Genomic DNA, 27,995 nt, shown 5'->3' with positions numbered 1-27,995 from the left:
TTATTGTTCCAGAAGGAAAGGCCTCCTCCTCTAACCCTGCCCTTTGCTGATGGGAAACTCTCTCCTCCGGCAGCCAGAAGAGGCAGCAGCCTCCCTTACAAGGAGTTTGGCAGGAGCTCAGCTGGCAAAAGTCAGAGCGAACGGGAGTTCCTCGTCCTCCGCCTCATTCATTCAAGTCAAATCCGAGTGACCTGCAGCTGTGGCAGAGCAAGCAGCCGCCTCTTCATTCCCAGCTCCTCATTGCTCACTCCCTGCTTCAGTTTTGGGGGGAGCCCTTGGGGGGAAAGCGCTCTGCAGCCCGAAGGTGGAAACAGCTGTGGACATGTGGATATCGAGCGGCTGCATCTTGCCAAAAGGTCTCATGGCGATCCAGCTCTGATTTGGAGGTGAGCTGCTACCGGTGGTCCATTTTGGATCCTTTCCCTATTTTTGCGCCTTCTGCGTAGCTCAGTGGCAGAGCGTCTGCTTGGCATGCGGAAGGTCCTGGGACCAGTCCCTAGTGTCTCCAGGCACCTCTGCCTGAAGCCCTGGAGAACTGCTGCCAGTCAGTGTCGGCAACGCTGAGCCGGATGTCTCGATGGTCTGACTTGGTTATAAAGCAGCCTGCTGTGTTCCTTTGGGGGAGGGACATCGCTCAGTGGGCAGAGCAGGTGCTCTGCATGCAGAAGGCCCCAAGTTCAATCCCTGGCGTCTCCAGGTAGGGCTGGGAATGTCCTCCATCTGGAATCCTGGAGAGCTGCTGCCAGCCAGAGCAGGCAACAGTCCCGCTCGGAATAAGACAGCCTTCCTAAGTGCCTATGACCCCAAGATGGGGGCCAAATGGAAGGAGGAATGTATGGGGTTAAATGGGGTGGAGTAAAAAGCCATCTGACAAATTGGGATATAAGAAACTGCGTTATCCAGAGCCAAACCATTCTCCAAGCTCGGTCTCATCTACGGCTCCCCAGGGTTCCAGGCAGGAGACGTTCTCAGCCCCACCTCAAGACGCCGGGGACTGAACCTGGGGTTTCTGTCTGCCAGGCAGATGCTCTGCTATTGAGCTAGAGCCTGTCCCCAAAGACATTGGGACACAGGAATCTACCTTATTCCCTAGGAGTGTAGGAATCACACCATTGGCCTCTCTAGCTCAGTGTTGTCCGCACAGACCAGCAGCAGCTCTCCAGCAGTTCAGGCAGGGCACATTTCCGGCCTAACCTGAAGATGACTGAGATTGCACCTGGGACTGTCTGCATGTAACACCCATGCTCTGCTACTGAGTCACGGTCCTTCTCCCTACAAGAGGATAGAGCTGAAGGTACGAGGGAGGCATAGTTGTCCTCGCGGGGCTTTTTGCCCCATTGTTGTCTCTGCCTGAACACGTTGTGCAGGCTTCCAAAGACTCTACAGCAGCCTGCTTGTTCTATTTATGTAATTATATCTCCCACTCTTCACCCCACAAAAAGGCACTGAGAAGAGTCCTTGTCCTTTTGTGCTGATTGGAGCCAGCCAGAGCGAAAGGAGGTGACTCAGCCACTGAGAAGACTCTTCTCAGTAGCTAACACGCAGCCTCCCCTTTCATGCTGATTGGCTGCTAGGGGCATCTGTTGTAGTGGACTGTGGCCTCAGGGACAACATAGAGAGCAAGGGAGATGAGGGGAAATTGAAAGGGTGTGTGGCTGTGTGGGGTTATGGCATGAATACCATGGAGGGACCCTGAACCTCTGAATTTGCCACTACATTGCTGCAAACATCTGAGAAGGTCTGTTCCCTTCACTCTTGGCTTGTGGGATGCTTGGAGGCAGAATGCTCAACTAGAGGCCGGGCCTGGCAACCAAGAGGTCTTCTGTATCTTTAAAAGTTGTGCAGGGGGAAGGGAGAATTCCACCTTGTGGCTTTTCCCATCACAGTGTTGCAAGAACACCTGCACTTGGCTGACTTTCTCTTCTCCTAAAGATGCAGGATCAGTCTCAGGCCCTGAGCCTGGCAACGCTAGTGGGGAAAGACTCCCATTTGAAATCCTAGAGAGCCACCACCAGTTGGTGTAGACTAGGGTAGCTAACATGGAACCCTCTAGATACTGTGCAACAACTCCCATCAGCCTCAGCCAGCATGGCCAACGGTTTGGGATGATGGGAGCTATAGTCCAGCAACATCTGGAGGGCACCAGGTTGGCTCCCCGTGTGTAGACCATACTGACCTAGGTGGACCAATGATCTGACTCAAGTCAGCTTCCTCCTGGGGAGAGGCCATAGCTGAATGGTATGGCATGTGCTTTGCATGCGAAAAGTCCCCAGTTCAATCCTAGGAGGACTGGGGAAAACTCCTGAAACCCTGGAGAGCCCCTGCTAGTCAGTGTAGACAGCACTGAATTAGATGGACTAATGATCTGCTTCAGTATAAGGCAACTCTCTATGTCCCTCCCTAAGCTGACTTTGGAAACAATATAGGAATCCACCATGCCTGCTGATCAAAAACACAAACGAGATTTCTGAACACACCATAGCAGAGGTAGCCAGCATGGTGCCCTCCAGATGTTGTTGGACTCCAGCTCCTGCCAGTGCCAGCCAGGATGATGGGAACTGTAGCCCAATGATGTTTGCAGGGCACCATGTTGGCTATCCCTGCACCACAGGCTTTCAAATCTCATGTCTGTTCTCTGGGGAAACCGGAGCCTTCACTAAATGTGCCTTTGGCCTGTGCTAACAGCTGGGTGGGTACATTCACAATATCAGGAAAAAAATGATTGCACTACAAAAACAGTTAATCACATAATTTAATACTGCTTAGTATAATAAAAATCTCCAAGCGGTTTACACGATAGAAGGCAATCAAAAGAAACATCAGTTCATAGAAAAGGACAAACTATGGGTTGCATCCAGTGCCAGTCCTACTCAGAATAAACCCATTGAAATTAATAACCCTGAGATAGTCATGGTCATTAACTCCAATGGGTCTGCTCTGCATAGGACTAGCATTGGCCAACCCACTAACATTCAGCACACTTGCCTATGAAGCTATGTAAAAAACAGACCATACCTACATCTCACTGTTGAAACTGAGCAGCGCACAAAACAGAGAAGCAAAAATTAAGCATCAGAGGTCAGGAAGGCTTGGTGAACAACATATAAGTTTTCAAGGGGTGTGTAAAGGTCATAACTGTCTCTGCCGCATGAATTACCTGAGGAAGGACATTCCGGAGGGTGGGGGCTATCTACCTCTGAAAAGGACTGCTGCCACGTTGTTCCTAAGTGCCAATCCACTGTCTGTGGAATGACTAGCAGGGTCTTCTCTGAACATCTTAAAAACCAGCCTGGCCTCTGTACCGAGGAAGGCGATCTGCTAGGTATCCTGGTCCCAGCAGGTTTGAACCTTGAACTTCTTACCCACTAAGTCATCTCGTGCTTACGGCGGTGTGCACGGTTACTGTTTGATTAGAAAAACCCAATGATTTACATTGCTGGTGTTTTATCGGTTTAATCCGTGTCTCTCTGACTGTTACCCACTGCTGCCCAGTGGGACGGGCTGGAAATGGAAGCGATCCATTAATGACTAACGATGACTGCCCCCCAATTTGTTTCTGTGTCCACACAGTCAGAGGATGTCTTCCATGTTCAGCAAGCCTCGGAGTGCCGCCTGTGCTAATGAGCGCCGTCTCCACACCCTTCCCCAAGAATGCAACGTGGCGATCTTAGGGTGTCAAGGATCTGGAAAATCAGGTTAGATATGGGGGGGGGAATCTGGCTGGGAGAGACGCTTCTGGGCTGTGGCGGGTAAGCACATTCTCTGACCTGCCACTCGAAAAGCTGTTGCTCATCAGGGTAGATTCTTGGGTTTTTTTTAATGTTCTTACATTTATATTGCACCTTTCTTGCGTCATGGAAACACAAGGCAACATGCATGTGCTTCCCAAATAGGCCCCCATCCAGGCACTGATTGGACCAGGGCTGGTTAACCTGCAGGCTTCCAGATGCTAGTGGACTCCAAGTCCCATCAGCCCCAGCTAGCACGGCCAATGGTTAGGAATGATGGGAGTTGTAGTCCAGCAACATCGAGAGCAGACCCAGATCTGCTTCAGCTTCAGCAAAGCGGTCACCTCGTGTGCCTTCAGAACATGCACTGAGAGCATCTGGCACTCTCATCAGAGCTAAGATACTGCCCATTCACCTATTGCTAAGGCAACCTGCTCTCTGGTAGACATCCGCGCTGACTATTCGCAGGCTAGGAAGGAGAATACTTACTTATTTATTTATAAATATATTTCTATACTGCTATTTCGTTAAAAACATCAAAACAGTTTACAAGTTAAAAACAACAACACCTGTACAATAAAAACATTTTTAAAATACCATAAAAACAAAGGTCAGCTATTGCAAAGGACATCTTCTCAATTGTCTGCATAAGCCTGGCGGAACAGAAAAGTTTTCAGCGGGAGTTTACAAGTTAGAACCAAAGGCGTCTGTTGAATCTCTGTCAGCAGAGCATTCCAGAGAACTGGGCTGATGACAATGAAGGCTCAATTGCATTGCAGTATTACGTGAGCCTCACCAACTCAGGAGATGGCTAGAGCAGCTCCTGGAGATGATCTCAGTGACCCAGCTTGGGATATAAGGGTTTGGGGGGGGTCCCTAAGATACCCTGGACCTAAGTTGTTCAAGGTGAGCAGGTGAGGTGTACTCAAGGACAGGTACACAGCAGCTTGCTATCACACACACACCACCCCAGAAGTTTAATTATCTTTGGGGCAATGTTAGAAACCAAATCAGTGGCCATCAGGAGCCAGGAACAGTATTTTTTAGAAAAAAGAGATCCCAGAACAAGCATAAGCAATGGGCCCTGCAGAGGCACTGGATTCCCAGCAGCTGCCCAATGATACCAGATGTTGACACCGGCCCTGAGAGTGAGCATTATGTCCCCAAGGCTGTGGTCTGAAGGCACCTAAGGCCAGCTCCCTGCTGACGCTAAGCATGGTCAGGTCTGGTCAGTGCCTGGATGGGAGACCGCCTGGGAACCATAAGTAAGCCGCCTTGGATTTCAATCATGAAAAGGAAGGTGGGGTATAAATGTAATAAATAACAGAGTCACAAATTTCTGAAGGGATTAGCTTCCATTTATGAAACAAAAGAAGCTGAACTTTCAAAATGATAATAATAAATGGAACAAAGTTGAGAACCCAGCTAGTCAAATTACTTGGGAACAAGCACATCACGGGGCAGAGAATGGAAGATTACAGACGGGGGAGGGGAGAGAAATTTGGTTCAGCTGGCATTTTAATGCGAACTTCTCTAATTTCCACTTCCCAAAACCAGATGTGAACTGAAATGCAGGTATCTTTTGGAATTTGCACTTCCCCAGATGTTGTGATAAAGTTCTCCAACCAAAACATATGTATATTAGGGGGAAATGTGCTTTAAAATGTATAATTAGTGAAAATAACACACGCAATTATATTATGTATATTAGGAGAAATTGCTTGCAAAAATGTACATATTAGAAGAAATTGCATATTAGAAGAAATTGCACATTAACAGAGAAATGCATACTAAAATGCTGATGAATTTATCTGAGTTGTGTTTTTTTCCCCTTTTAATTGCAAACTGATGCAGACATGTGGCCATCTAAACTTAAGACTGGGAAAATGAGAAGCTTAAATTGAGGTTAGCCCCTCACAACAGATAACCAGTGGTGAGCCCACTGACTGTGGAGTCTTTTGCTTAACTCGATTAGCCACTCAAGTACACCAAGATAGTGGTTGTTTTTTACTACACGCCAGCTAAGAGATGAGGAGTTGTACAATAGTCAGCCCCACTCCATTCTCTCTCTCTATGGGCTGTACTCATCACAGACAGGACCAACATGTCCAAGGTATGAATGGAATTGCAAAACAGCCCCATTGATTCTTTGCAGGATAGGGTCTCAAGCAGGAGAGATTGCTCCACATGTGTGAAACTGAGATCTTTCTGGCCTATTTTGGCAAAAAATATTGTGCTGTTCCACGAGGACTTATTGCAGGAATGAAGCAACTCTCTCTCTCTCTCTCTCTCTCCTTACAGCATTGACAGTGAAGTTTCTAACCAAGAGGTTTATAAGCGAATATGATCCTAACCTAGGTAAGATGTCATTGCTCTGCTATCCCAGAGTTCTCCCTGAGTCCCTTCCTCCTTCTCCTCCTCCTCCTCCTCCTCCTCCCATTTGCCTCTTAGGTGAATAAAATAACTAACCTTTGTCAAGATCATTGTTATTATTCATTTAATGTATTACCCACCCTTCACCCTGAGGTCCCAGGGTGGGTTGCAACAGTTTAAAACACATGCTTAAAACTATTTAAAACAACTGAAAATCACAAACGGCAAGGATTGGACCTCATAGATACATAGGAAGCTGCCTTATACTGAGTCAGACGAATTATCCATCTACCTCGGTATTGTCTACACTGACTGGCAGAGACTCTCCAGGGTTTCAGGCAGGAGACATTCCCAGCCCTACATAAAGACTCTGGGGATTGACCCAGAGATCATCTGCCTGCAAAATAGATGCTCTGTTACTGAGCTATGGCCCTTCCCAGTCAGTGTACTGAACTAGCTGCTGCCAGTCAGTGTAGGAAATAGTGAGAAAGATAGATCAATGGTCTGACTCAGTCTAAAGATGCTTCCTGTGTTCCTGTCTGGTCAGCTTTTGCACATGGAATGTGTGTGTGTGTGTGTGTATGGGCGAGAATTTCGATTCATTTTTGCATTTCAAGCTGAATCTATCAAAGTTGTAATTTCCGAAACAATATGACAACCGAAACAGCGGCATCCTATTTGCACTTTTTCAGATTTAGCGATGCACTTCGCCAACCAGTGTTTTCAAAAATGTATATATTAAAGTGAGTATAACAATTAATATATGAGTGAACATAACATGCAAGAACGCACTATATGACGGGAAATTGCTTGCAAAACTGTGTTTATTTGGAGAAATTTGCACTAAAATGCTGAAGAATTTTCATGAGGGTTTTTTAAAAAGGTTTTGCAAATCACTGCAGCAATGTGGAGACCTGAACTTAAGAATGGAAAAATGACCAGCGGAGAGAATCACACTTGGCTGATCTTTCCATCCCTAGTGGGGGAGGAGCACTATCTTTGTCTTAGGCAAGAAATTGTCTTGGTCCGGCCCTGGTGACCTTAGCCCTGACAGGCCTCAGGCTTTTATGCAGTTCTCAAAGTTCCCTGTTCCCCTCCAACAGATCCTAGAGACTGGGGTGCCCGGCAAGCCACCTCAATGTGTGTTGACCAGTGGCATACAAAACCCACAGAACTACTGGTAGCAAATGGGTCAGACCCACAACTGTCACCGGCAAGGACTCGCCAGAAGTAAAGAAAAAAAGGAGCGGGGAAGGTTATTTGTTGTGCAGAAGTCCCAAAAGAGTCCAATAAGCAGAAAAGAAGGGCCCCAATCCTCAAGTCTCTGGGGGACGCTAGCGAAAGTCACGCCTGCCTTCCAGGAGAGACGGAGAGGGTTTGTCTGGAAAGGTTCCAGGATATTTTAAGTTGCCAGAGTTCTGCTTTGCAATCTTTTTCCACCATTGTTTCAAAACAAACTGCCAAATTTAGAGCGCATACCAAAGTAAGGAGAGATGGAAAATACTGATTGTATAGCAGGGAAAGTGGAGGCTGCCTGGATTTTATTTTTTTTATTCCTCCAAACATTTCGTATGTTGTGCTCTGCTTTACCCTTCATGGAGCATCATTTTAGAGCAGGCTGGAATACCTCAGGCCTGTTAGTATCAGAACTGAGTGCTGGCAGAAGCGGAACAGTAACAGAATCCCTGTTGAAGTACCACAATTGACCCTGAATAGAGTCGCACTGAGACTCTGGCTTTCGGGAAACAAGAAAGCTGGCGTTTATTAAATGAAATACATGTTTGATGGAGGAAAGAGTCCTAGCTCTGGCTAAGGTGGAGATGCAACAACTGGCATGCTTGTTCCTGCATCTCAAGAGAAGAGAGATCCAAAACCTCTCCTAGCCAAGGGAGGAATGGAAGAGGAGAGGGAGAGAGAGAGGTCAGCAACCCTAAGAGAATCAACCTAGGAATGGAGAGTAGATGAACACAGGTTATTCTGTCTACTCTTTCCCGTGCAGACATATCAGTCCTTCAGTGCAAACTGAGTTGCACCCCAACACTTCCAACAAGGCCCGAGGGGCCAAATGTGGCCCTCAAGGCCTCTCTGTCTGGTCCTTGGGATTCTCCCTAGGCCCAACTCCATCTCCGAGCCACAACCTGTTTTCTCAAGTATCATCTCTCACCAGCCCACTTTTTTTTTTTTTAACCAGAATGCCTCACACTATCTGGATGGTCCGCCCACAGCTCCATCGGAATTCACAAACCTGCAATTTGTGAAATGTGTTACCTTTGGCTGGGGTCTTTCTAAAAACAAATGGGACAGGCTGGGCCAAAATTCGGTGCTTGCTTTTACCTTGCGCTGCCAGTGTTAAATATTCTCAGCATATTTTTCCACTGATTGTGTCCAAGCAAATGGAACTGTTTTTATAGGCCACCCTAAGTGAGGACAGCAAAGAGCCGTGAATGATTGATGGTGAAGGTTAGCCGACTTACGAATCTGTGCAACTCTAGGGGCTCATCCGAAGGCATAACAACTTTAATAGGTCCACGTTCCCAAGTATACTTTGCTTCAGATGTCAACGCATTTGCAAAGAAAGACAAAAGGCAAAAGGCAAATAATGCCGGCCCATATCTTTTGAAGTCTCTGTGAAAATATTACTCTGCAAAAATAGCTAGCTAGATGAATCACTGGGCATTCATTTGGCAGAGAGCAATAAAAGGGCATGGAAATGCTTTTAATAGGACCAAGAGAGATTTTCCTCTGTTTTGAAGGTCATTATTGTTCGGTTTTCATGGGGCAGTCTGGAAAGGGGGTGGGCTTTCCAACACAAGAGTGTCAATGGCGTATGTAGGTGGTAGACCAGTGATTCTCAAACTTTGGGGTGCTCGTCCTCTGAGAGGGGCGGTGGGGATGGGGGGAGAGAGGACCCTGCAGAAGGTGGAGCAAGGGGCTCTTTTCTCCTTGCAGAAAGGGCTTAGCTTTGCAACCGCTCGCGCTGCTCAGCTAACCAAGCTGCTGATAGGAAGCGGGATGGCCCATAGCTCAGTGGTAAAGAGCACATCCTTTGCATGCAGAAGGTCCCAGGTTCAGTCCCCAGCATCTCCAAGTAGGCCTGTGATACCTTGGAGAGCCACTGTCAGTCAGTCAGCATAGACAGTACTGAGATAGATAGCCTGACTTGATGCAAAGCAATTTCCTAAGTTTCTAAATATTCTACAGAGAAGGGCCATGGTGGCTCAGTGGTGGAGCACCTGCTTTGCATGCAGAAGGTCCCAGGTTCAATCCTGGCATCTCCAGCTAGGCCTGGGAATGTCCCTTGCCTGAAACCCCGGAGAGTTGCTGCCTGTCAGTGCAAACAGTACTGAGCTAAATAGACTAAGGGTATAATTCCCCTTCTTCTTCTTCTTCTTCTTCTTCTGTTTGTTGGTGCATCTGCAGAGAATATGAGCTCAGGCTGCCAAAGGCAGTGACAGGAAAGCTGAGATACAATCTTGCAGAAATTCTTGGCAGGTGGCTGTCCTGAGCCTAGTCCAGAGGCCTGGGATGGGGAGAGGAGGATTTAGGTGAAGACAGAAGAGTCCAGGAGCTGGCCCAGAACTCTTGTCTGTTGGGAGGGAGGTGTTGCCCAAAATCTGAACCCATCAGGTCTCTTTCCTGAATGCAGAGTTGTCATGAATAGGGGCTAGAGATTACTCTCCATCCATCCCTCTTTCTACATTTAAGAGGGAACACGCAGCCAATATTTCTACCAGCTTTCTCAGCAACAAGCAAACCTCTTCCCACATTCCAGTGTTTTGGCCAGTCGGTCCAAAAGGGTCAGAGATGATTGAGAAGCACTTGGCAGACCCCGGTTTTGCATTTTGCCTTTTTCACAGGACGGAGCCAGCTTAAGTTTGAATCACAGAAGCCGAAAAAGTCCAGTCAGGTTTCTCCCTCCATCACGCCAGAGCAGGGCACGATCCCCCCCGAGAAACGTTTTGCACTGCAGGTGCCTTCCAGGGGACAGGAGACAAAAGGCATCTCAGGGCTTCTCGTTGCAGCAAATTGCTCACCTGACTTTGGATACTTCCACCATCAGGCAAGGCAGAAGTAGGGCCGCCCCTATCGTTAGAGGCCGTAGCAGGCAATTGCAATGTCTTGGAGAACGAGCTACGCAGTCGACACAGTCTGCTTCACTGGAATTGCGCTCCCACAGAAGGCAGTGATGGCCACCAGCTTGGATGGCTTTAAAAGAGGATTAGACAGATGCATGGAGCATAGGGCTATCCGTGGCTACTAGCCAGGATGGCTATGCTATGACCCCACGATTAGAGGTGGCATGCTTTTGAATACCATTTGTTAGAAACTGCAGGAGTGGAGAGTGCCATTAGAGCTCAGTCCTTGTGGGCTTCCCACGAGCAACAGGTTGGCCACTGTGAGAACAGGGTGCTGGACTAGATGGCTCATTGGCCTGATCCAGCAGGCTCTTCTCATCTTTGTATGCCCTGTGCCCCCTGGCCTGCTGTGCTGAAGCGTGGTTGCCAGTGTTGAATTACAGTAGGGCCCCGCTTCTTGGCGTCCTGCTTCTTGGCGTTCTGCTAATACGGCGCCAGTGGGGCAATCAGCTGGAGGGGGGCTGGAGCTCCCCACACTCCAGCTGATCGCGCCGGAGGAGGGGACGATCTGATCTTCTTCTCCTCTGGTATGATCAGCGGGTTAGGTTCCGGACCCCTGCGCTACAGCTGATCCGCTTTTCAGCGGGTTTCGCTTTTCGGTGGCGGTCTGGAACCTAACCTTGAAGACCTGGCTCTTCAGACAGGCTTTTGGGGTGGGTTAGGGTTATTATATTGTTGAGATTTTAATGTTTTAATGTATTTGTATGTTTTTATTCTGTACGCTGCCTAGAGTGGCTGGACAACCAGCCAGATGGGCGACTAATAAATAAATAAATAAATAAATAAATAACCTGCTGTATGAGTGGGGCCCTACTGTAAGATTCAACTGCCAACCCCACCCCATTAGCTTCTGTATGTGGGAGGGGGGACACATTACTTGGCCTCAGGCAACAAAGGTGAGCTCTGGACAGAAGGTGGCTTTTTCCTTGACTCTATTCTGATCTAAAGGATAACAGGTGAAAAAGAGGACAGACCTCCTGCACCTTTAATAATTGTGTAGAAGCAGGAATTTCATCAGGCCATGCAACTATGAAAGGTGGAGGAGGCCTATCTTCTTTTGCATCTGGCCACTCTAGTAACAGTTTGGGTTTAGAGATAGAAGCTGGTCCTCTTGTAGGTTAATGTTTGCCCATTTTTAAAAAAAACAACAACCCTGTTTATCTTGCAGAGGACACTTATGCTTCAGAAGAGGTGGTAGACCAACAGCCAGTTCTGCTAAAGGTGATGGATACGGCTGACCAGGTAATACTGAATGAAGTTCTGGGCAGAAGTGAGAAGCACTTTTAGCCTCCTTTGGGACTTTGCATTTGTGTAAAAAAAGAGGGCCAATAATGTGATGTGTTACTGTGACATTTAGGGATTTTTGCCTATGAGATCGCAGGTGGAAGTTTGCTGTGGGCAATAGGAATACTCATAAGTACATCTGCATAGCTGCATCTCAGTGGTGAACAATTCATCAAACATCCCTTTCCAAAAAAATCTTCGCTGCACAGATTAAACAGATCCCATCACCGATAGCCTTATTTTTATAGGGTGAAGGGCAAGCAAAACTGCAGGATCCACTACTCCCAACTAGGGACTGGAGAGAAACTTGATTCAGCTCGCATTTAAAGCTGAATCTATCAAATTTGCATTTTCCAAAACAATACGAGAACCAAACTATCCTTTGAAATCTACACTTATCCAAACTTTGTGACACAGTTCTCCAACCAAAGAGTGTTTTACAAAAATACCACCTTATTATACACCAAGGGTGTGGAGCCACTGGCCCATGGACCAAATCAGGCCCGTGCCGTATCTCCACCTGGCTCATGGCCTCTTTTCCTTGGCCTTGTCTTCTCCTTCTCAGCCATGCACCTTCCTACCCTCTCCTTGACCCTCACCTTTCTCAGTGAAAGAGCGAGGGGCAAGGGACGCATGCTCCGTTGGAAGCCGCTGCCTCAGGGTGCCACAGACACCATCTTTGGGACAGAGCAGGGATGGGAGGATCTGCCCTTTTGCATGCAAAGCAGGTGCTCTACCACTGAGCCACGGCCCTTCCCCAAACAGACGTGGGGAACCTGTGGCCCTCCAGATGTTGCTGAACTACAGCTTCCATCATCCTTTGCCATTGGCCGTGTTTCCCGGGGCTGATGGGAGTTGTCCTTCAGCAACATCTGAAGGGCCAGAGGTTGCCCACATGACTTTGGGCTAGTCATCATCTTTCAGCCTATCCTACCTTACAGGTTAGCTGTGAGGACAAAAATGAAGGAGGGAGTTATCAGGCCCCTCCAGACATCCCTTCTGTTTTGCACTTCCTGCTGATTGGAGCTAATGAGAGTGAAAGGAGGTGAGTCAGCCACTGAGAAGACTCTTCTCAGGAGCTAACACTCTCCCCTTTCATGCTTATGGGCTCCTAGGGATGTCTATTGTGGGAGAACATTAACAAGGATCTCATTCTCAACCCCGCAGCAAAAAAGGGGGAGGGGGCATGACTATGACTAACACAGAGGGACCCTGCACTTCTGAATTGGCCACTACACAACTGCCACTGAGTTCATGCTGCCTTGAACTCCTTGGCGGAGTAAATATAAAAGCTTAATACAGGCTTGCCTAACTGGTGGCCCTTAAGATGTTGTTAAACTACAAATGCCATCATCCCTGACCATCTGGAGGGCCACTGATTAGCCACCCCTAGGACTCCCATGGACAGACGTTGGGGACAAACCACAGGTGTGCGGTCAGTGGCCTTGCTTTGGCACCATTTCCATCGGCATGGGGGGCGGCTAAGTTTGCTATTAGAGGAGCGATGGGCACTGGCGGCAACGCCTCTTGACAACCTCCACATGGTTCCCTTGCAGGATGCGCCTGTGAGCTGCGAGCGATACCTGAACTGGGCCAGCGCGTTCATGGTTGTCTACAGCATTGACAACCGGAAGAGCTTTGAGGGATGCCAGCAGTACTTGGACATTGTTGCCTTCCACCTGAAAAATGCCCAGCATGAATCGCCTGTCTTCCTGGTGGGGAACAAGCTGGACATGGAACAGTACAGGTAATCAGAGCCAAAGAACCGGCTGATTTTGTTCAAATGATGCTGGGATACTGAGGCCCCGTCTCAGGGGTGGGGAGACTTCAAGTGTTGGATCTAGGCTTGTGTTTCTTTGTCTCTGTACTCACTCTTCTTACAGTTTATGTTTGGACGAGATGGCCCATCAAATAGAAGTCACCTTCAAATTTTAGAGGACTGTGCTCTGTGAAGTAGAACACATGGCCACCCCTGCAGAGCCAGGTGCAAAAGACGTATGGTTGGAATTAAAAAGCAGGGTGCCTCTGAGCACACTGTGAGCCAAGGGATTTGTTTCTGGGCCGAGAAGTTTGTTTCCAGTCCCAGAACTGAACTGAGTTCACAATCCTTCTGCGTAGAGGTCCACCCCTGGTTCACTCAAGCTTTCTTTGTTTTAGCAGCCAAATGTTATTTTGGAATGCAGAAAGGGTCTTACTGTTGTTGCCATTGTTAAATAATTGAGAATCGAAAACTTTGGCCAATCCATTTTATTTATTTATGCCATTTATATCCCACCTTTCCTGCAAGGCATTCAAGGTGGCGTAGATGGTTCCTCCCTCCTCAATTTTCTCTTTACAACAGCTCTGTGAGGTAGGTTAGGCTCAGAGGCAGTGACTGGCCCAAGGTCAACCAGTGAGCTTCATGCCTGAGTCAGGATTTGAACCCTGGTCTCCCAGGTCCTAGTCCGACATTTTAACTGCTACACCACACTGTTTCTGCTGTAAAAATTCTGTTTCCAGAATTGCCACAGCTACGCTTGACCATATCTGGTGTGCATTAGAGTAGGAATGGGTGAGGAATTTGATTCAGTCACAGTGAAAGGTGAATATACTTGATCTTCACTTTCAGAAACAATAAGCAAGCCAAAACTCAGCGACCCTTCAAAATTCCCATGCAGTTCTGCAGCCAAGTACTGTGTACAGAAATGCATATACGAAGATAAAGTGTGCGTTAAAATGCATATATTAGTGAAAATAACATTCAAAACTGCATTATACTAGGGAGAACATAAATATTAGAGAAGTTATGCTTTGCAAAAATGTGTATATTGGGGAAAATTTGCACTAAAATGATGATGAATTTTCATAAGGATTTTTTAAAAATCATAGCTTCATGTTACTTAAGATTGGGGGGAACTGAGGAACTGAGAGATTTGCCCATCAGAGTACATCAGACATGCACTGAACCTGCCCAAACCTTGCATGCAAAACCCAGCAGAGCTCCATTTGAGCAGGGGGTATTTATAGGTCAAACGGTCTGAGGGAGAATGACCATTTCTGACTACCTTTTCCAGGCAGGTGACCAAAGGTGAGGGGATGTCTCTTGCCGCTAAATACGGCTTCTTCTTCTATGAAGTCTCAGCCTGCCAGGATTTTGAATCTGTGCAGCGCATTTTCCACGAGGCTGTCCGCGAAGTGAGGCGGGAGTTAGAGAGGCACATGGCTGTCCGCCCCTTGTTCATCCTTGAGGAGAAGCCCTCCCTTCACCTCGTCCCTCCAGCCACCGTGGCCTCCAAGCACGGCCTGGCCAGCTGCACCTGTAACACTCTCTCCACTGTGAACTACAAGGAAATCCCTTCCATGGCGCAAGCCAAGCTGGTCACGGTGAAATCCTCCAGGGCCCAGAGCAAGAGGAAAGCCCCAACACTGACTTTACTGAAGGGGTTTAAGATCTTTTAAGGGGAGTCTGCAACGGGCTGCTTCAAGATGGGACAGCAAGTGGGCCCATTGCCGGATTGCACGAACCCTCGGCCCAACTCAGCAGCCGTTTCAAATGCTAACGTGCTGGCCTTCCCTGCAGTCTGCGTGGCCTCTCGTACTACGGCAAAGCATGCTGGGAATGTAAGAAAAGACTGCCTGCTGGATCAGGCCAAAGATCCATCTCGTCCAGCATCCTGTTCTCACAGTGGCCAATCAGATGTCCATGGGAAGCCCATGAACGGGACTTGAGTGCAACAGCAACTTTCCCCACTACTGCTATTCAGAGACATATTGTTTCTGAGTCTGGAGACAGCACACAGCCATTAATAGCCTTCTATGAATCTGCATAACCTCCCTTTTCAAGCCACCTAAGCTCATGTATAAGATCCATCCTTGATGCATGACATCTGCAGCAGGTACAGTCTTGAAGGTTATAAAAACAAAAGACGAGGCCTGCTGGATCAGGCCAGTGGCCCATCTAGTCCAGCATCCTGTTCTCACAGTGCCCAATCGCATGTCCCTATGGGAAGCCGGCAAGCAGGACTTGAGTGCAAGAGCACTCTCCCCAGCCACCGGTATTCAGAGACATACTGCATCCAACAGCGGGAACAGAACACAGCTGTCGTGGCTAGGACAGTATCCCTGCAAAGCTTCAACAGCACTTTCTACAATAACCCACCTTGAATAGGCTGCTTTATTTAAGTGCAGGGGGGAAATCAAATCAGGCCTGGGGGCAAAAAGGGTGGGTAACTCAGAAAACACTAGAATGCAATGGACTGGATATGATATGCAAGGGAATGAGCAACAGGCTAGCAGTTGCAGATAAAAGGGTCTGTGGTTTGGTTTTGTTTTTCCACCTCTCTGGTTTTGCAAAAAGCTACCCACATGGCAAGAGCACTTTCTGACAGTCACTGTGCAGAACTCTCCTGGTTGGGGTGGTGAGATTAGGCATTTGCTGGGGCCCTGAGAGTGGCAAAGAGCCCCTTGACGTAGCAGCACTGCCAGTCACCGTTTGTTCAGAGCATTCGAGAAAACCATAGGAAGCTGCCTTGGAGCAAGTCAAACCGTTGATCCGTGTAGGCTGGCAATGTCTATTCCAGCCTTTGCCAGTTTGGTGCCCTCCAGAGGTTTTGGACCAGCTCCCATCAGCTGTGCTGGCTGGGGTGGATGGGAGTTGTAGTCCTGAGCACCTGAAGGACAGCAGGTGGGGAAGGCAGATGTACTCTGACTGGCAGCAGCTGTCCAGGGTCTCGGCCAGAGTCTTCCCCAGTTACCCCCCTGTTCAGCTGTGGGCTTAGCCTGCAAAGCAAGTGGTCTGTTGCTGAACTGGAGTTCTCCTCCTAAAGACCAGAGCAGGCTGGCTGAATTCTCAGTTTGCCTGACAGCCACAGTCAGTGGATCCACTGAAATTCTGGAGCTGGTACTGATGCTTGCAAGTGATCCACCAGCCTGGCATGTTTTCCACACGTTCATTTGACCATTTGTGGATGCAACCTTATCTGGCACTGATTTTGTCTTCAGGATGTCTGGTCTGAATTTCTTCCAAGCACTCCTGCACACAGAAAGAGAAATGGCGCACTATTATCTCTCGGGCATAAAAACATTGTGGTCAGCAACTATGCCACATGCAGTTTGATGGGGATTTTTTCTGCTCCAAAAACCTTTCCAAATTCTGCACTCCAAACCTGATATTCTAGGATCAGCAGAAACCTGCACTGCATACCTTTTGCCTCTTTTTGCAAAGCTTGCCTACATTTGGATCAGCATTTTGCAACAATGTGTGTGACGGGGGGGGGGATTGGCTAGGAAAGGGAGGTGGCAGATGGGGATCCTGGGAGGAAAGGCTCATGTGCTGGGCTGCGTGGGCATGAGTGCATGCTGTGTGTGCAGTTCAAACAAAATGTGTTTGTTGCTTTGGGTGACAATGACACCTCTATAGGTCCAGTTTCGCAATACGCTGCTGAAGAACAGGCTGAAGGGACGCAGAGCCCCCAGTGGAAGAATGGCACGCTGTTGCTTGCATAGGTTTTCCATCAGTGCTCCTAGAGCAAGGGTTGCCAGCTTTTTGTGGCATGTGGGCAGATACCAGAGAAACTGTCCTGGGCACCACACATACTCCCTGCACCAAGCACATGCTGCAATCTATTCCATTTGCTTCAACAGAATGCTTCTTTCAGGCCTAATTTCAGTGAGGGGGGAGAGGGTATCATTCCGGCGGCCCCGGTCCGGGAGAGATGCCTTCAGGTTCCCTGACACTCATTACGCTTGCAGAACCTGCAGGGGAGAGCAGCACAATCCCGTCGCCGTGTTAATTGACAGAAGGGCAGCCTTGTTGCAAAGTAGCTAGCCGTGGTTTAGGACAGGGGAGAGGAACCCTTTTCAGCCCAAGGGCCACATTCTTTCCTTGACAATCTTCTGGGGGCCACGTGCCAGTGGTGGGCGGGGCCAGAGGGAAAAGTGGGCAGAACCATATCTGCAAAATGTTACCTTTGTATGGTAGGCTAGTTTCTTCACACTCGCACACCCCTCTCTGTCTTCCATCTAGGCAAGCGAGAGGCATTGCCAGAGCTCAAGGACATATGCCAGCCAGGCAAAAGGAGGATGCAAATCAGGGCTGATGGGTGTGGCAGTGGCACCTGGTGGCACCATGTCCACGTGGCAGTGGAATCCATTCCGGGCTTTAGTCTGAACTCTCAAGGAACTGTCCAAATGCAGCCCCCAGACCTCTCTGTCCAGCCCTTGAGACTCTCCCGAGGCCACGCCTCCTCCCCAGGCCACACCCCCTTAGTGGCTTTACTTCACAACCTCCTTAAGTGCTGGCTGCAATGTGTCCCTGAACTCTGCTAATACCTCTTCCTTGTCTTGATAGGAAATGGAGAGAAACAGTGGCGGCTGTTGGCGCCAAGTCAGTGGGGCAGTGGAATCCCCTTGATGGGGAATTTTAGGGGTCCAATGGACCGGAGGTCCTGAAGAAATTGAGGACACAGTCTTGTAGCAAAAAGGTAGGCCTTTATTTAGTAAGGAAACTTACAGGTGGTCAGTTTCCCATGATGTTCGATGGAGCTCTGCCACATGGCACTGATGTTCACAATTTTATACCCTCCAAGAAAAGGAAATTAGCATCCAAAAGTTATACATCATCAATACAAAGTTATGATGCTGCTTACATTAAAACTAGCCAACCAGATAACAGTCAGCAACTCTAATACCAGCCTATCACTTCTTTGATGTAATACATTCCACAGCTGGGCCTTCCTGTCCTGATGGAGACACTTACGTCTGTTTGAGCAAGGTCTCATACATCCAAATCTAATCTCCAGGGTCTTCCTGCCCTATTGAACATTCCAAGAAGAGACTTTACAAGTGACATTAAAGAAACAAAATAACAGAGAAGAGATTTTCAACTTTGATTCACATTTTGAGTTGTTCAATATTCAACAATATTCCCAAAAAATATATAGTTTATTAGTTTGTCATAAAAATTCCACATCACCCTCTGGGTTTTAGTCTTAACTTCTTTGAAAATTCAGAATAAAACCTGGAGCAGATTCTACCGCCCCACTGACATGGAGCCACCAGCCTCCACTGGCGTGCGGCCAGGGCCAGGCAGAGGGGCCTAGAGTGCTGTGTTTGGCTCTCGTGGTCTTGGTTCCCATCCCTGCCTTAGAAGATAGATGTGTTGGTTTTATCACTTTTTAACAAAGTCGGGAAGATGTGCAATAGTGAGGGAATGTCTAATGGAGAAGTCTGATGAAGATGCTGAAACTCCAATGCATCAGGGTCCAGAAGGGGCACGGGGGAGAGATGTGACAATGAAACATGTATAAAACCAGTTAATCACTTATATCCGACCTCAGTGAGCAACACACCCACTTTCGTTTTGTCTGCTCATCTGGAGTAATGGAATAAACAGTGTCTTAGCTCAGGATGCCTTCATCTTCTCTTGTTTTGAAGTCTGATCTGTTCCATTTGCCTCAAATTATTTTGCAACTGAAGAGCATCATACCACAATGTTGTTATAATGTAACCAAGGAATTAAAAGTGTTAAGAAAACCAGTGTAGCACTTTCATAATAAAGGCCGTTGATTTATTTCTCTATTTCCCTTTTTGAGCTGGGGGAGAGCAGGAAGGAAGTGGGTTGTGTGCAGAAACAGCTTTATCTTCTATCTCAGACTATGCTTCTTGGGAAGACGTGACCTTTAAATTCTGCCATTGCAATTTTGCCCAACTGTTACGGAAAATATTTTAATGAAGGAAACTTCGGGAAAGGCAAGCGTGGGATCTTCTGTTTCATTCTGCTTGTTGGCACAAGAGCAATTTTCCCTGCTCTGTTTAGGGTTTGAATGAGTCAGCCTCAGGATCCTGTTACAGCACATACACAAGCCCACAGCCTTGTGTATTCATTCATTGGGATTAATGACCGCTCCTGGTCCCAGAACACAGGCGCACAGGTATGCACAAACTAGAATTTACTGTTTAAATGATATAGTAGGAAAAGACCCACTTTGAAGCAACCTAACTGTGGGTCCCTCCAGTCATCTTTTTTATTATTATTGTGCATTCATGATGATTTGTACTCATGATAATGTCAGGGTGGGTATATGTGAACCCCCTTTAAATACTGTTTGCACCTACAAAGGTTTCAGGGCAGGCGTACTGTTTCATTTCCAATTGCTGCATGCCCCATAATTTCCTGCTGAAATCCTGTCACTTTTCACGCCACAAGTATTCCACGGCTGGTCCTTTGTTTGTTGCGCTCTAGCACAAGAGTGCCCCTCCAGATGGCAATAAAGTAGTAACATTGGGGAGGCATCGCAGAACAACTAATGGGGATGATGCGTGGTCCAATATAAATTCAGCACGAATGCACTATGATTGTGTCAGACTCAACGACATGTTATTATTATTTATTTTATTTATTACACTTTATTTTTATTATTACACTTTTAAACCGCCCTATAGCAACAGGCTCTCAGGGCGGTGTTGCAGAAGTCTGGAGAGGCCCCTAAGGGTATGTATGGCAAGAGGGTTAAAAGGTAGCTAATCTACCTTCAGTGATCGGGGTAAGTGCTCTGAGAAAGGGCAGGAGGATCCTCCAGTGCTTCTTCTAGTATTCTAGATAACCCAGCAGTAACCACAGCTGAAATGATCACCTTAAAGATATACAGGAAGCCCATCTTCCCTGCAGTCCATGAGTCAGGAGCTGGATCAGAAGTTTAGAAGACCTGGGTTCAAATCCCATTGCAGATTTAGAAAGTTATAGGGGTTTTCTTAACTTGTCTCTCTAGAGAATCCTAGGAACTGTACTTCTGTGAGAGAAAGCAGGGTCCTTTAACAGAGAAGTCCCTGGACTTTCCACAAACTGCCGTTCCTGGGATTCTTTAGAGGAAGGGCTGCATTCCCCTATGGGAAACCTTCCAGGGGGAGGAGAGAGGCACAAGACAGTGTTGAGGGAGCCAAAGGCAAAAAGTGGGTGGAGCAACAGCTGTGATTCTTGCCCTCGTACATTGGGCTACATTCCAGCCAGAGGTTGGAAAAGTTACTTTTTTGGACTACAACTCCCATCAGCCCACTCCAGTGGCCATGCTGGCTGGGGCTGATGGGAGTTGTAGTTTAAAAAAGTAACTTTTCCAAGCTCTGAATTATTTCCAGCCATGCAAAAGTCAGAGTTTTACACACACGCACACGTGTACATCTCCCCATCCAGTCAAGCAAGAGGCCGTGTCACATTTCAAGGGCGCATTCCAGCCAGGCAAAAGCACTGGAGGAGGGAGGAAAGCAGGATGAGCAAGGGGCGTGGCCTGGGAAGGGGCGTGGCCTGGAGAGAGTCTCAAGAGCCTAGGAGGACGCCTTTGGCTCCCAGGCCCAAATTTCCCCACTCCAGCTTTATGGGAAAGCCACGGAAGCAAAGCTGATATAAAAGCTGTAGATGTGTTTAATACCGAGAATACTCTCCACGTGCTTGGACGTGTTGGTCACTCTTCTCCATCTCACTTTCACAATTCACACGGGTGTTGCAGAAGCTGATGCAATACAGTGAAGCACTTTTAAATTATAATGACACACACTCTGTACTAGCGATGGATTCAGTAGCCTGCACCACATGTAACATGAGGGGGGAGGGCTGTACACCTATCCCAGTTTGGCTGCTTTTTAAGTTCCAGTTGATGAATTTTGCTTGGCTTTGAAAACTGATTTCCAAAAATAAAGGCAGTCCTGTTAGTAATCCTTACTGGTTCCACCTCCAACTTAACCACATTATATATCCTCTTCAGGCGTATCTGCAAACAAGGCTGTAATATTCCCATCTTTCCACTGGATCATAACCTGCCCAGCGTTCTCTGCTTGTGGAAGCAAATTCTCTGCAAGGGGGACTGAGTTGCCATCTTCCTTCAAAGACACAAAAGCTTGTTTCGTTTCAGTCTCATCAGGCTGGCTGGCTTCATAACCTTCTTTACGTTTCCGGGCTCTAACGGGGTGAGAACAGAGGAAATAAATAAATAAAATAAAGTGATTAGGCTCAGATTAATTTTGAGATGGGAAAGATAAAAGCATGAAAATAGGTGGGTGAAATTTTGGAAGCCAGAATGGAGTAAAACAGGACTTACAAGAGCAGTGTAACAGTGATGTAGTGGTTAGTGTGTCAGGGTAGGACTTGGAAGACCAGGGTTCAAACCCTTGCTCAACCATAGAGCTCACTGGGTAACCCTGGGCTAGTGCTACCTCTCATCCTAACCTACCTCACAGGGTTATTGTGAAGATAAAATCAGGAGGAGGAGACCTATGTTTGTACGCCACCTTGAGCTCCTTGGAGGAAAGGTGGGCTAATAATAATAATAATAATAATAACAATAATAACAACAATAATAATAACAACAACAATAACAATAATAATAATAATATAGTCATTCACCCATCAAGAACACTAGGAGTTGTAATCCGGTAAGGGTCCTGAGAATTATGGTATTAAAGAATCTTAGTCTACCTCTCACCAACAAACCATAGTTCTCAAAGTTTCCTAGGGAAAAGAAATGGCTTAAACCAGTTTAAATCTATAGTGTAGTCACACCCACAATGTTCAGGATATATGGCTGGTGTTTCTGCATAGCTCCAACTAGGGATGGATGGATCTGTCAGTTTTGGTTTCTCTCATTTTCTCATTCTTCCAATTTTCAGTTATTACTTATTTGATTTATTTGTTACATAATACAAAACAACTTTCAAACAATTGAAAAACACCTAACAACTAAACAACTATACCCCCCGCAAAAAAGACACAGAAACAACAGTAAGCATGATTATCATAATCCCTCAAAACCCTAAATTCTTTCAGTTTGCTACATTTCTTCATCAGTTTGCAATTTTTTTTAAAAAAAAAGAAAGCCCTTACAAACATGATTTCTGTTTGTGTTTCTCCCGACACATTCTTCTATGCAATTTTGCCCAATATACACATTTTTGCAAGCAATTTTCTCTACTACAATGTATTTTCATATTATCTTTCACAAACATTTTTATTAATGTGTACTATTAATATTTATTGATGTATTTTGCTGCTACTTTGATTTTTGTTTACATTTGTTTGGTTTGATTCCATTGTATTTTTGTATTTATATATTTTTCTGATTGTTTTATTGTTATGTACACCGCCCAGAGAGCCCTTGGGCTTAGGGCGGTATATAAATTAAATTAAATAAATAAATTACACTTTCCCCGAATATATCTGTTTATGTGAAGAATAATTGGTTGGCAAACAGCATAAAGGAATTCAGAGAAGTGTGAATTTTGAAGGCTAGCTGCGTTTCAGTTTGAGAATTGCTTCAGGAAGTGCAAGTGAAGCAAGTTTGCATTAAACCGTGAACTGATCCAAATATCTTCCCCATCCTCAGTTCCAGCTCTGCAAGCTGATGTGTTGGCATGCCCAGCCAAGGAGTCCTCCTGCCACAAGGACTAGGGATATGGGAGAAATTCAATTCAGCTTGCTTTAAAGCCAAATCAAATCAAATCTAAAGCCAAATCAAATTTGTACCTTCCGAAACAATATGAGAAACATAGGCATCCTTTGAAATGCACGCTTATCTGAATTTTGAGATACAGTTCTCTAACCAACAGATTACAAAAATGCGCATATCAGGGGACAGTGTGCATAATGAATACGTTAGTGAAAATAACATACAAAAATTTGTTTTATTAGGAAAGGTTGCTTGAAAAAATGTATACATCAGGCAAAACCGCATTCAAAAATGTGTATCAGTTGCACTAAAACACTGAAGAATTTTCATGAGGATTCTTTCAAAAATTGCCAATTGCCGCAGAAATGACAAACGGAGAGAAGCAAAACTGACAGATCATTCCATCCCTAACAAGGACCCTCCTGGCAGCCCTCAAGCCTTCCATGATTCTTACCTGTTTGCCATGACATTTCTTCCCAAGAGGACCATGCCTACGAGCAGGACCAGCACCGAAAGGCCTAGGATGCAATAGTTCCACGTACTTGCTGGGAGAGGGGAAACAGGAAGCAATGTCAAGATGGGTTAATTGCTCACGGGAGTCGCTGCACGGTCTCTCCCCTTCACAGCATGTCACACCCCTTTGTGCCTTTCCAACATGGGAAAGCCATTATGGGGTGGTCTGCACCTTTTAGGTATCTGCCTGCCATGCACGTAAACTTGTCATGCTTGGCAAAAAGAGTGGGTTAGTATAAGAACATTGCCACTGGCCAATTTTCACAATACTTGCTGCTCCCCTGGTAATATCACTAGTAGCTTTCTGGGTCCACACCTCACACAGGGCTCTGACTCAATGTGTGGTCTTCTCTAAATAGATACTGCCATCATGACCCCCACCCTGGACAGCTGCTCTGACTTTGACCCAGATGAGGAGCAGTCAGCCAGATTGGAAGGAAGGACCAGCAACAAAAGCCAGGTAGTGGCTAGACCCAGGCACAGGCTCTGAAGCTGAAACTGCACCAGGGACTGGGATCCCAAGAGACTGCAGTCTCTGAGCCTGAGGGTTGGGCAACATTATGCTAGTTTCCCTGACCCGCCACCCTACAACTTATGCATGCCACCTGGGATTCCCAGGTCTCCACGTGTGACCTGAACATGAGTCTCCAAGGGACATGGGAAGCTGCCTTATACTGAGTCATTGGTTCATCAAGCTCAGTCTTTTCAACACTGGCTGGAAGCAGCTCTCCATGGTTTCAGAAAGGGGTCTTTCCCAGCCCTAGCTGGAGAAATGGAAACTGAACCCCAGGACCTTCTGCATGCAAAGCAGATCACCAGCCACTAAGCTACAGCGATTCTCAACTGTCCCCATGCAGGACTGTAGTCATCCAGGGTCTCAGGGGGTCTTAGACTCCTTACTTTTGGGGGAGCAGGGTCTCCGCAAGGCCCCTATGCCTCCAGCATCCCATGAGCCAAGCAGCATGAAAGGGGAGTGTTAGCCACTGAAAAGAGTCTTCTAACATGCTTTTTTGTCCTTTCCTGCTAATTGGAGCCAGAGTGAAAGGAGGTGGGTTAGCTACCGAGAAGACTCTCTTCAGCAGCTGACACTCTCTCAGTTTATGCTGATTGGCTCCTAGAGATGTCTGTTGTTGTGGGAGAAGGCATGCACAAGGATCTCATTCTCAACCCAGCAGCAAAAAAGGGGTGGTGGCTATGACTAACATGAAGAGACCCTGCCCTTCTGAATTTGCCACTACACTACTGACCCAATGTGCATGAAGGGGAAAGCAATACAAGCTGAATAAATCTCTTCTAGAAGCACATGAGAAAGAGGCTAATAATTCTGCACTGGAGATCAGCTTGAATGATCTTTCTCTTTTTTTAATATCATCACTAACTACCTCCCTGATGTAACCGGCACTGTCCCTGGGCTCTCAGTCTTCGTCCTCTTAGAAGGATTCTTCACACGACATTACACTGAACGCAGGGATAAGGTATTTCTACACATCGACACAAACACTGTGAAACAGCACACATGATTTGTGTAGCTGAGCTATTGTGCACACCCACAGGTACAAGGACTACATGTGAATTACTGTACGAGTGTACAGTTCAATTCCTTGTGCAGAAAGGTGCACAGATTGTACCCTTGTTTGAATGTAATGGGAGAACAACTCACATTGTGAGGTCTGGCAATGCTAATCAATGGCAATTCTATAAACAAGTCTTTGCCCCCGAGAACTTACGATCGTCTTTTCGAAAAAACCACAACAGCTCCTGCAGCATCTCTGGAGATATTCCATCTGCTTCAAGGTTAGGGCTACTCTTTGAGTCATCCTGGGGGTGCAAGCTGGACATGGCTAGGAGAGTGCCTTCCTAGGTCAGTGTTCCCTGTTGGGTGAAAGAGTAGCAGAAAATGAGCTTCCTGCCATAGTTTTAACTATGGGTTATAATCACTCTCAGAGGCTAGCAATCTGTCTTTTAGTTCTGCGCTTAATGTGCAATTACTTTGAGTGCTATTGCAGGGGACTGCAGGGGATTTGCTAAATTGAGCTTTGTCTCTATTTCGTTACTGTAATAGTATTTAGTTTGTAATGGCTATTAGTCAAATACAATAAAATTATAACTAACTACTAAGGAAGGAGCCAAGGTCTGCAGCAACGTCCTGTTGGCCATTTTGTTGGTGGGAAACCCAAACTACAGGATTCCTGGGGGGAAGCCATGACTGTTAGAGTGGTATAAGAGTGCTTTAAATGCATGGTGCGGATGTGACACCCTGTCCCAGCACCGGTATCTCAGTCTGGATCACGCTGGCAACTGATGAAAGAAATAGGCAGCACTCAAGGGCAAACTCTGTGATAAACATCACATGCAGTATGTCCCTTATACACACATATACCTGGGAGAGAGGAAGTCCCACTGAGCATAGTCGAACTTATTTGCTCACATAGGACTGGACTCCATTCCCAGCAAATCAGTTGGTAAGCCTGTTTCTTGGCTGTACCAGTTCAAGTTTGGGCAGGGGAGCGGGGAGAGTAAGAATCATGTGACTGAATCTTTCTCTGTACAAAAAAGGGAAAAAATTATTCATGACAGAGGGAAAGTTCTAGCCTATCCTTCTCTCCAACATGCTAGTTTTCCATTTGACGGGAGGATTTGTTCAAGAGAGTGGGTGGATGAGCATTATTTCACGTGAGTCCCCACCTGCAGTCTGAGTGGTACAGCCCAGAGACATAGCAGTTGTAAAGCTGCAGGTAATGACGCCTTTTGCTACTAAACCCACTAGCCCTGGCCTTTGAGTCACTGCTAACAAGGGCTCTATGCCCATGGCATACAGCGCACATCCACTCGGTTAGTGACCTCCTTAATCACTTTCCCTCTTGCTACATTCCCCAGGACTTAATCTCTTAGCAATTCAAAGTTCATATTTCATGGCCAAAAGAGGCTATTCCAGTTATATGGACAGACAAGGGTGTTGCAAGCTGTACTTGGCTCTGCATGTATGTGTGTGTTTGTATTTTCAGAATGCATTTCTGGCACAGGGAGACAAAGGCTGTGTACTACACACCATGCATTTGAAGCATATTCAAAGCACATTCACCCCCCACCCCAAGAATCCTGGGAACTGTAGTTTGCCTTTCAAAGAGCTACGATTCCCAGGATCCTTAACATACAATAGTTCCCAGGATTCTCTGGATGGGGGCGTGTGCTTTAAATGTATGGTGTGTACCTGTCCCAGCACCAGTATGCAGCCTATGGAAGAGAAACTCAAACACCATTAGAACAGGAATGAAGAAACATTTTCAGCCCAAGGGCCGCATTCCCTTCTGGGCAGGCTTCCGAGGTCCACATGCCAGTGGTGGGCATGGCCAGCAGCTAGGGATGGGTGAGAATTTTGATTCAGTTCGCATTTCAAGCAGAATTTATTAAATCTGCAATTTCCAAAACAATATGAGAGCTGAAACACAGCCGTCCTTTGAAATTCGCATGTATTAGAATTTTGGGATGCAGTTCGCCAACTAAACAACATTTACAAAAATGCATATATTAGGGGAAAGCGGGCATAAAAATGAATACATGAGTGAAAATAACAGGCAAAAAGGCATGAAATGATGAGAAATGGCTTGCAAAAATGTGTCCCTTTGTCAAAACCGCCTCCAAAAATGTGTTTATTTGGAGAAATTTGCACTAAAATGGTGGAGAGTTTTCCTGAGGATTTTTTTTTAAAAATTAACAGATTGCTGTAGAAATTGAGAGAACTGAAACAGACAGATCTTTCCATCCCTACCAGCGACAAAAGGGGGCAGAGCAACAGATGTGAATTTTACCTTTGTACAGTAGGCTAGTTTCTTATCTACACACACTCCTTTCAATCCTCTATCCAGGCCAGGCAAAAACAGTCAAGGAGAGTGGGAGCAAGTGCAGTGAAGGATGTGCGCTCCAGATGTTGTTCCAGCCCCAGGCCATCATGGCCAATGGTGAGGAAAGGTGGGAGCTGGAATCCAATAACATCTGGAGGGCACCATGTTGGCAATCCCTGTTCTAAAGCTTCAGAAGATTTCAAGGAACTGGAGACAGAAGTCTCCAAGCTTTAGCAAAGCCCATTACCCTCCCCACTGAGGAGCCACAGGCATCTCTTGCACATCTGGGACTGGGGTGGGGGGGCACAGATTATCATCATCCTAGTTCATTTGTATCCCATTTTCCTACAAACGTATGCCCAAAGTAGCTCACAACATATCAAATGAACAGTAACAAATCAAAAACATCTTAAACAATTGGAAATAATCATCCTATCAATAAATAACAATCCTTCCCCTCATAGAAACCAACCATCCTCCTGCCCTGCAGGCATATATTACTGGTTTCATATATATGTATTTTTCCCTTTCCAAAAGTTTCAAGAATTAACTTACCAGAAAGTCTGCTGTTTGCGCTCACAAGAATCAATGGAAGACAAGGTTATGTTGTATCAGCTTTCTGAAGACAGTGCCCCTCTGAACTTTTCACTGCATGGGTTCGGTAGTGAGAAAATCAGTGCTCACTCTTTCGTTGGCAACCACTGTCAT

General features: G+C 46.6%; 2 protein-coding genes across 2 annotated transcripts; one reads left to right on the top strand and one right to left on the bottom strand.

Moving 5' to 3' along the window:
• Positions 1-75: 75 nt before the first annotated feature.
• Positions 76-19,382, top strand: RASL12 (RAS like family 12). Its single transcript, XM_061595121.1, has 6 exons — positions 76-386; positions 3,571-3,695; positions 6,030-6,086; positions 11,406-11,479; positions 13,078-13,268; positions 14,575-19,382. Exons 2-6 carry the CDS (start codon positions 3,578-3,580, stop codon positions 14,957-14,959), a joined length of 825 nt encoding a protein of 274 aa, XP_061451105.1. The 5' UTR covers positions 76-386; positions 3,571-3,577; the 3' UTR covers positions 14,960-19,382.
• A 495-nt stretch (positions 19,383-19,877) lies between these two features.
• On the bottom strand, positions 19,878-27,995 carry SLC51B (SLC51 subunit beta). Its single transcript, XM_061595842.1, has 4 exons — positions 27,972-27,995; positions 25,173-25,302; positions 23,387-23,477; positions 19,878-21,449 (listed from the first exon to the last, which is right to left on the bottom strand). The coding sequence occupies exons 1-4, from the start codon at positions 27,993-27,995 to the stop codon at positions 21,239-21,241; spliced, it is 456 nt and encodes a 151-aa protein (XP_061451826.1). The 3' UTR covers positions 19,878-21,238.

This window comes from Rhineura floridana, chromosome 14 (genome assembly GCF_030035675.1).
Source record: "Rhineura floridana isolate rRhiFlo1 chromosome 14, rRhiFlo1.hap2, whole genome shotgun sequence".
In the NCBI taxonomy this organism is placed as follows: domain Eukaryota; kingdom Metazoa; phylum Chordata; class Lepidosauria; order Squamata; family Rhineuridae; genus Rhineura; species Rhineura floridana.
Note: the sequence above shows the minus strand (reverse complement) of the source record. Positions and strands in the feature narration are given on the sequence as shown.

Excerpts from the sequence above, each read along its gene's own strand:
- RASL12 (XM_061595121.1), top strand. The coding sequence starts at position 3,578 with ATGTCTTCCATGTTCAGCAAGCCTCGGAGTGCCGCCTGTGCTAATGAG. Across the intron at positions 11,480-13,077 it reads TGATGGATACGGCTGACCAG|GATGCGCCTGTGAGCTGCGA; the intron begins GTAATACTGAAT and ends GTTCCCTTGCAG. Across the intron at positions 13,269-14,574 it reads CTGGACATGGAACAGTACAG|GCAGGTGACCAAAGGTGAGG; the intron begins GTAATCAGAGCC and ends TACCTTTTCCAG.
- SLC51B (XM_061595842.1), bottom strand. The coding sequence starts at position 27,995 with ATGACAGTGGTTGCCAACGAAAGA. Across the intron at positions 25,303-27,971 it reads CAGTGGTTGCCAACGAAAGA|GAAGGCACTCTCCTAGCCAT; the intron begins GTGAGCACTGAT and ends ACACTGACCTAG. Across the intron at positions 21,450-23,386 it reads AGAAATGTCATGGCAAACAG|AGCCCGGAAACGTAAAGAAG; the intron begins GTAAGAATCATG and ends TCACCCCGTTAG.